General features: G+C 37.1%; 1 protein-coding gene across 1 annotated transcript; it reads right to left on the reverse strand.

The window, feature by feature from the left end:
- Positions 1–147: 147 nt before the first annotated feature.
- LOC103334564 (pleiotropic drug resistance protein 1-like) lies at positions 148–6,829 on the reverse strand. The gene is made up of 24 exons (XM_089054128.1): positions 6,666–6,829; positions 6,428–6,548; positions 6,255–6,343; positions 6,008–6,092; positions 5,743–5,902; positions 5,568–5,644; positions 5,308–5,361; positions 5,140–5,230; positions 4,748–5,049; positions 4,361–4,642; positions 3,951–4,264; positions 3,698–3,858; positions 3,510–3,613; positions 3,271–3,427; positions 3,071–3,193; positions 2,856–2,965; positions 2,432–2,767; positions 2,043–2,333; positions 1,867–1,950; positions 1,621–1,754; positions 1,331–1,558; positions 1,078–1,249; positions 731–985; positions 148–618 (listed from the first exon to the last, which is right to left on the reverse strand). The coding sequence occupies exons 1-24, from the start codon at positions 6,803–6,805 to the stop codon at positions 361–363; spliced, it is 4,128 nt and encodes a 1,375-aa protein (XP_088910254.1). The 5' UTR covers positions 6,806–6,829; the 3' UTR covers positions 148–360.
- Between the last annotated feature and the right edge of the window lie 1,892 nt (positions 6,830–8,721).

Genomic DNA, 8,721 nt, shown 5'->3' on the forward strand with positions numbered 1-8,721 from the left:
AAAGGATTTTAGTACGGCATTCTATGCAACCTTTAGCGGCGGCTTTAATCTCCGCTACTAATTCATGAATCTACAACGGTTAGCGACGGAAAAAACTGCTGCTAAAGCGACTATCATATCTGGAGACTAAATTTTTGTCACTAAATGTCATAAAATCGCTGCAAACGGCCGCAAAAGATTATTTAAAACAACACAAATCTTACATGCTGACGGAAGTGTTTCTCCCTCCGTTCTTAGGTGGATTTTTTACAAGTATTAAAGTTGATGAGGCTTAGTCCCAAATGGTCAACAGGTTGACATGTTTGCTATTGAGACCCTAGTCTAAACTATGCTGATTGAAATTAATTGATACAGAATTTCTTATCGCCACTGAAAATTCAACTTCTTGATGGACAAGGCATAGGTAAATGCAAAGAGTAGTGTAAATCCAACGACTACAGCTGCAACCACTACCACAAATTCTTGTTCGAAACCAAAGTAATTTCTCAGAAACTCTTGCACTGTTTCACCTGTGTTGAGCTTGGCCTGTATATCTCCAAACTGGGATGCAGTCAATCCGTACAAGGTCCAAGCCATTGGGGATGCCCAATAGTACCATCTCCACCATATAGGAATTCTCTGATATGGCATCCAAAGGAACAAGAACGAAAATTTGTCATCAATACAGATTCTATTAACTGGAAAAAAAAAACTTGCAGTAGTAGGAACTTAAAGGGCATGCAACACTTACGGTTCGTGGGATTATGAACCCTGAAAAGAGGTTCCATAATGCATAAAATGCATTACAAGTGATAGCAGCAACATGTTGATTTGGTGTCAAGGCCACCCCCATCATGCCATAGAAGGTGAAGTACAAACATGTGAAAAACATGAAGAAAAGGTACCAAAAGAATTTAGCCACAGTCCACTCAAAGCCAATCATGGCATAAACTAGGACACCATAGATCACAGCTTGTGCAAAAATATAAAGGACCTCAATTGTGACCTACAACAAATAATCGAATTAGCACAAGACAAATAAGATAAGATGATGCATAATAATAACTATGTTTGTAAAATGCATATAGAATAAGTCACCTGTGCATAGGCATATGCCAAGGCAGAATACATTCCAGCAGCTTGTTCTCTATAAAAGACGGTTCGTTCAACAGCCGCTATCGGCTGCACTGTCATAGCATTCTGAATACCAAGGAAGAGAACAGAAGCATACATAGAACCAATTGCATTAAAGAGCTCCTGCGGTTTGGTCCTGAAATTAACAAACTCAAAATTACTCATGCAAGAATCTCAACTTCTATTACATCTATGTTACTTCTGCACTGTGACTTACATTTTGGTGCCAAGATTCCAGAACATTGTCCCAAGCAGCAAGGCTACGACAGTTGTGTAGATAAACCTTATGGCATTGTATTCCGGATTGTGCCAGTATGACCAATGTTGTTTCCATAAGCAAGCCATGTATTGAGTGAAAAATGACTGAGGATATCGAGTAGGGAAGTAGAGGTCCTTTGAACCCGGAGCAGGGGTACTCAGTTCTTCAATAAGGGATTTGTTTCTCCTGAAATGAAATCACTTTCATCAGTAAAAGTTAATGCATGGTTCAAGGTCTGATAAACCTACCTATAAATTTCAGAACTTCTATAAACATCAGCAAAATCAATTCCTAATGCTGTTTCTTTGGCTGAAGTGGTAACTTCCAACATCCAAGTAGCTGGATTGTAGCCATCCTTGATTTTGCTCACCCCCTCAATTCCCTGCACAGAAAATTACATGTACAAGAAAACCGTTCTGAAAAAAGAGGAAGCAGAAAAGATAAGAATATCATATTTTATCATTGAAATTTCCTGAGTTTCAATCAGACTCTACCTCAAAGTACTTGATCAAATGGCAAGAATGACGACCTAGTGGCCCTACATATATCTCCTGTCCTCCTTGCTTCATTAGAAACAACTGCAATGACATGTTACATATGCTAATCACTTAGAACAGACAAAACACATGGAGTTCCAGTTTCAATGTCTTAAGTCAATATCTGTTTTCACCTCATCAAAAGATTCAAATATGTCGATGCTTGGCTGATGAATAGTGCACACTATTGTTCTTCCAGTGTCCACAATGTTCCTAACCGCTCTCATAACAATAGCAGCAGCTCTTGCATCTAAACCTGAAGTTGGTTCATCCATGAATATTACAGAAGGGTTTGCTACTAGTTCAACCGCAATGGTCAGCCTCTTCCGCTGCTCGGTTGAGAGACCACTTTCACCAGGTAACCCTACTAGTGCTTGCCTTAATGGATTCAGCTCCACGAGTCTCATCACTTCATCAACGAACATCTACAACCAATTCTTAAAATCAGTTCAAGCACATGACTTTAAATTGCATTAAAAGAAAGTAAAGAGTAGAAAATTATTCTTAACTAGCAGATACCAACCTTCCTGGTTCCAGAACTAATTTCCGTAGATAGACGAAGCCATGCTGAGTACATCAAGGATTCATAGACAGTAACATAAGGAGAGTGGATGTCATTCTGCTCACAGTATCCAGAAATTCTGGCAAATGAGTCCTGCTTCTTTGGATACCCAGAAACTGAAATATTTCCCTCAGTATATCCTCTAGTTTTTCTACCAGCCAGTACATCCATTAGTGTAGTTTTACCAGCACCGCTCACTCCCATCAGAGCTGTTAGAACACCTGGCCTAAAAGCACCACTAACACACTTGAGGAGCACCAATTTATCCTCAACAACACTTTTGGAGTTCTTCATTGACTGCAAGATGGATTCACAAAATTACTCATAATTTGGGAGTAGCACAAACTTGTCTAATATCAAACATGTTTTAAACTTGTCCAATCACCTGTGGAATATCTACAGAGTACGTTATTTTATCAAACGTGATGAAATGTGGTTCAAATGGAAGAACCATTCCTCTTTTATTGTTATGATGAATACATTCTTCTGCATTATCTGCATGTCCACAAAAATTTCATAAAAAGTGGTAATATTTGGTCTTCAATATACAATTCCACACAAAACAGATATACACAAACAGTGTTTGAGAGGATATATCACCTGTGTTGATTTGCAGAATCAAGCTATTTCCTTGGTTCTCTAACTGAACAAATTCTCCAGTCTTTTCGTCATGTTCATTGCTTTGAGATTCTTCTGATTTTACAGAATGTGGCTTCTCTAACGCTGCATAACATTTTTATGGTAGTTTAAGCTAAATTCTCATTTCTAAGAGCTAGTGCAGGTAAGGTTAGGGTACCAACGGTTTAGATAAGTGAGAGCCAAAGTGAAACAAATGTTGAAGACGAGTATGTATCCAACCAAAGCTCCTACTCCAATCCAATACCAAGATGGATGTGTAAAGAATCCATGAGACCTCAAAACAGCAACTCCTAGCGGTTCCGTTGAGTTTGGAAGAACCTTTTAATAGCAAGGACAACAATATAATTACTAAGGAACAAACACAAAAGTGTTTGAAATGGCAAGTGAATTAAGGTATTACATGACTCCAACTCTTTCCCCGGAACTCATTAACTACGATTGCATTCTGCCCATACATCAAAGGTGATATCCAGTAGCCCCATATCCACCATTTCTGTATATTCTCTGTGACATCAACCAAAGGACATTAGAAAACATTGGATAGCACTTAATGGGAAGTGGTGTTTCTTTACTTTACTAATTTTATACCTCTTGACAGGATGAAGCCACCCAAAGCAAAAAGCATGAGCTGTGCAAATGACCCAAATGTGTAAGCAACAACCATGCTTCTACCCATTCCAGCAATGGATCGGTTTAACGCAGAAGCCATCTGACTAATGAGTAAGAACAGAAGGTATTGTCTAAACAACCTGCATCATTTTCAGAATGATATATTGTATGGCCTAGAACAAGCATGAAAACAAATTAAACGAGTACGTGACAAAACTTTGTACATGATTACCTTTCAAAAGTGGGATCAAATCCAATGAAAAAGTAAGTGATAAATACCCAAACAGAAACATCTAAAAACGTGATAGGGATCTTGAGAATCCATGTGGGAAGGGCATACGCCCACGACGGAAAAAAGAGGTCTCTTTGCTTGTAAAAAACAGGAAGCTTGGCAATAGTCATAGAAATCTCTGACATTCCACTGAACATAACAGTAACAAAGGAGTAGAACAAAGCACCAGCATATATTCCTCCGTCAGTTACTGAATCACGGTGCATATCAATCCGTAGGAATACGGTCATTGTGATCAGTGCCATTATTGCAAGCTAAAAATAAGGAAAAGAAGTACTGCATATTAAATCCAGGTGCACAGAAGAAAAAGAAAAGGTTATAATAGAAGCTAAAATAGACTAAAAACTCACTTGAGTGAGCTTAAAAACGTAGACAAATGAATTCCTCTTCATAAGCAAGAGTTCCCTTGAAAAGCAAGCTTTCAAGAGTTCCACTTTCCTTATACCATATATCTTGGTCGTTAAGGCAGCTGGGTCGCTCTTGGTCTTGTCAAATGGAGCTGCAAGTTCCTCAGTAATTCTTTTCCCCACAGAAAAAGATTGAAAAGCCTCCGAAAAGTGCTTGACTGTGATGAACCTGAAAGGCTCATCTCTGTTTGTCCAGTACTGCTCCTGATCTTTCCTTGATGTCACCTACAACATGTTAGGTACAAATAAGAAATTATACATAATACTCCTCTTTTAATGTTTATCTCAATTATTTTCATAAGATCAAACAAGAGCTAAATATGGACCTACTTCTTGCAGGAAGTCAGCTATGCCTTTCCTCTCGGGACATTTGAAGCCCATGAATTCAAAAAAATCAAGAACTTGTTCACAAGGGCCTTGGTACACAATTTGGCCATCAGAAAGGAGAATAATGTCATCAAAAAGTTCATAAGTTTCAGGTGCTGGCTGCAGCAGTGAGATGACTGCAGTCCCATTAAGGATGTGAACATAGTTCTTGACTGAATTTACAATCTGATAAGTCGTTGAACTATCCAAGCCAGTTGATATTTCATCCATGAAAAGTGCCCTAGCAGGTCCAACAAGCATCTCACCTATACACATTATCAAAAAAAATATCTACAATTACTTTACGACGAAGTAAAAATCTACGTGTTTGATATAAAGAGCTTGACTTTGTTAACCTGTTGTGACTCGTTTCTTTTGCCCTCCAGAGATACCCCTTAATAACTGATCCCCCACCAAGGTATCTGCACAAGTATCTAATCCCAAAATCTGAAAATCAATGGATATTTATTAGTTCTAGGTAATCACTAAAAGTGCTTTTCTTTATTACAGATTATTGATGGTACCTTAAGAATATAATCTGTCACCAATATCTCCTTCTGGCCTTCTGTTGAAATTGCCTATAATATCATAAACAATTAATTAAAGCGACAGAAATGTCTGATGATTTGAAAAGCATATCGTAGAGCAAGCAAAAATTAAGTCTCAAATCTTATAGGAACAAAGAGTTAACATATAGCAGAAAGCTCCTAACTCCTGAAATATAGCAGTAAGCTACAGACCTCTTAATTTTAAAGTCTTAAATCAGAAGTAGCTTATTTCTCACCTTCATGAAGATGTCTATATCTGGATCCGGCTTAATATTCTCTTCTCTCTCTCTTCTAGTTAGCTCTTCCAGCATTTCTGCCGAAATTCAAAATAAAAACCAATCATGTTTTAATCTATTGGTCTAGTTTTGAAAATTAAAGGAAACTAAGTAAGAAGCAGTCCTATAAACCAACCATAACGGGGTCCAACCCCTTGGCATCTTGCAGAGAAGGCCAAGGTTTCTTTGACTGTCATTTCTGCAATATGAACATCATGTTGACTGATATAGGCAGCACTCCTTTGAGGCACAAACTCATGCATCTCATAACCATTGTAAGTCACACATCCTAAAGACTGGACAAGTATTTTTACTTTATAAGTCAAGAGTAACATTTAAAAGGTAAAGCTTGGGAAAAAATTGATAGAAAATCTTAGAGAAATTAAATTCATTTATTTAACCTTAAGATCCTGATCAAGTTTTCCAGCCAAAGCCAACAAGAGCGTGGTCTTCCCGGAACTTGGAGGGCCCAAAAGCAGAGCCATTCTGCACCCAAAAAAAAAAAAAAAAAAGAGAGAAAAAGGAAGCACTGAACTAAGTGAGTAGAGTAGTTTATTTTTGGTTAAAACCCAAGTGAGTATGCATATTAGACCACAAAGACTAATTTTGAATTGAAAAAGACGAACATAACAGAGGTTTTCTTCTCACCTGCCAGGCTTGATGATCCCACTGACATCTTTAAGGATAGACAAGTGTTTCTTCTTAGTGGGAAGAATATGGATGCTATTCAAGAAGCCCTTTGGTGCACAGAAACAAAAAACTTCTTAAGAATGTAGTGATATTTGACAGGAAAACCATATGTGCTATAATATATCATTTACCTCCATTAAGTTAACACAATAGTTCAAGACTGTAGGCAAAGCCCTGCTTCCAACATACGCTTCAGCTGAAATGTTTAGATGCTCAAATCTGACTTCTATTGTAGGAAAGCTTATTCCAACTCTGTGATACGAAGAAAAACAATCCCATTATGATAAAAAATAAAAATAAAACAAAGAAAATTTAAGAAAGTCTAGAACGATACATATATGTAGACAGAGAAAGATAGTGAACTGTTACCTATCAATCCGTTTCTTGAGCCTCAACAAGAAGCTCTCTTGACCTTCTTCCACTGCTCCGACCAACCTCTCAAGCAAGACTTTCTTTTCTTGCAAATCAAGAAGCTTCACATCAACTTCATTGGCGTGGCTCATATCCATTGTAAAACAGCTACAACGTTCTTTCTTTTCTTTTCAGCAATGCGGGGAGCATTGTTATATATGGAGATAGGTCTTTACGTGACATAAGGGTTGACATCACCTGAAAATATTTTTGGTCATCACCATGTTAATTATTGTTTGGATAATTTTAATTTAATTTTTTTTGAGATTTGAGTAGCATGTAGACTAATCACACTCATGCAACAGCAACTAATGGATGACAAGGCTCACCACCAATTAAGGGTGGTGGGCAAAAATGTTCTGCATTTAATCACTTGTGAGTTGGCCTTCGTTAAGAAATTCCGTATAGAACTTATTTTTCATCAGTATTAACGTGAAAAATTAAAGACCTATTTCAACCACGTTATCTTTCCAGATTTAATTGACCATGTAGCATGATTACGCAACTTGATAATATCATAGCCTAGGCAATCAAGTAAGTGGCCGAAGAGAACCAAAGTTTGGAATCCACTCCAAAGTGTACTGAATGATAATCGGGTAACAACCTAAACCTTTAGCTAAAGTTGGTTTAAATACTAGCTCAAGTCCTAGAAACCCTAGGAATCCAAAAAGGAAATAAAAGCGAGAAATAACAAAATTTTCGAACATTAGCTCAAAAACTAAAATGTTGTTTTGGGCTACTAAGTGACGTCAAACACCTGAAAAAGCCCATGTCACAAAAAAGCAGTGAGTTTGATGGAGTTATGATTGATCATGATGAATAAAGTCTATCCTACCTAACATTTGAAGTCTTTACACATTCGTTTTAATTACTATTAAGTATTGCAATAATGTTTTAATTACTGTGTTTCAATAATGCTTAGAAGTTCATGGGGCCAAAAGTTTGTTTTTGTTGGCTATTAAAGTTGGTAGGCTAGTAGACTTCAAGGGCAGTTGATGTTTGTTTAGTGAATGAAGATTGAGATTTTTCTCTCATCTCTTTACTCTTTTTCTGAGTATTCTCATAATTAATATATTAGATTTTTAATTTCGGGTGTTTTTAGAATCAACAAAGTTAAGTTTGCTCGAAATTATTCTTTTGTTCTTGTTCCGCTGCATCAAAGTTGGACTCGTGACGTCGTTCTCTTCAAAACGCGGATCATGGGTCCGATTCTGAACTCAATACCCAAACCTACAGTTTTTCAATTTTTCCCTTGCACACACACACTCTTAAGTCCTTCTCAATCACTTTTCCCATCTGCTGTACATCATAAGTTGATGGATCATTCATATCGACCATATTAGCTGACCGCGTGGATGGATCACCTTTATCAATGTTGTTCACACTACACTCAAGCATTCATATGAATTACTACTTGCAGAATAGAAAGAGAAGACATATATATCACATCTAATTATGGTTGATGGATCATTCATAACCATATTTGAACCATATCACGTTGATCGATCACCAAGGCAAGGGGCTTGTAGCTCTGTGTTCGAATTCTTCCTCATTCAATATTGCTTGTATAAGAAAAAAAGAATTGATGAACCCAATAAGTTATTCCTCACAATAGTTTTTAGATGACCTCAGGTCTGTTAGTTTGAAGATTGGTATCTCTGTTATTTTCGCTATTACATTTACAAGTATTTGTCATCTATATATTATATATATGCGTACTTTCTCCTTGGTAGTGGGAGGTGACGTATTTGGAATGACTTCATCATCATGTAATTACCTCTTATTGTATGAACAAGTACAATGTTTGTAGCAGTCCCGAAAATAATCGATGGGAAAGTAGATAGAGAAATGGCATCTTTGTCACATTTGAATTATGGTTGATAGGGCAGTGGCGAAACCAGGATTTCATATGTGTGGGGACCTCTTACAAATTATAAAGAATCAAAAGTTCGAACTCACAATACATACGAAAAATAGTATATATATATCACATATGTCAAGAATTATATTGCCT

Source organism: Prunus mume, linkage group LG6 (assembly GCF_029339155.1).
Source record: "Prunus mume cultivar Tortuosa linkage group LG6, ASM2933915v1, whole genome shotgun sequence".
NCBI classification, from domain to species: Eukaryota; Viridiplantae; Streptophyta; class Magnoliopsida; order Rosales; family Rosaceae; genus Prunus; species Prunus mume.

Excerpts from the sequence above, each read along its gene's own strand:
- LOC103334564 (XM_089054128.1), bottom strand. The coding sequence starts at position 6,805 with ATGGATATGAGCCACGCCAATGAAGTTGATGTGAAGCTTCTTGATTTG. Across the intron at positions 5,231-5,307 it reads TGACAGATTATATTCTTAAG|ATTTTGGGATTAGATACTTG; the intron begins GTACCATCAATA and ends ATTGATTTTCAG. Across the intron at positions 1,250-1,330 it reads TGGAATCTTGGCACCAAAAT|GACCAAACCGCAGGAGCTCT; the intron begins GTAAGTCACAGT and ends TGTTAATTTCAG.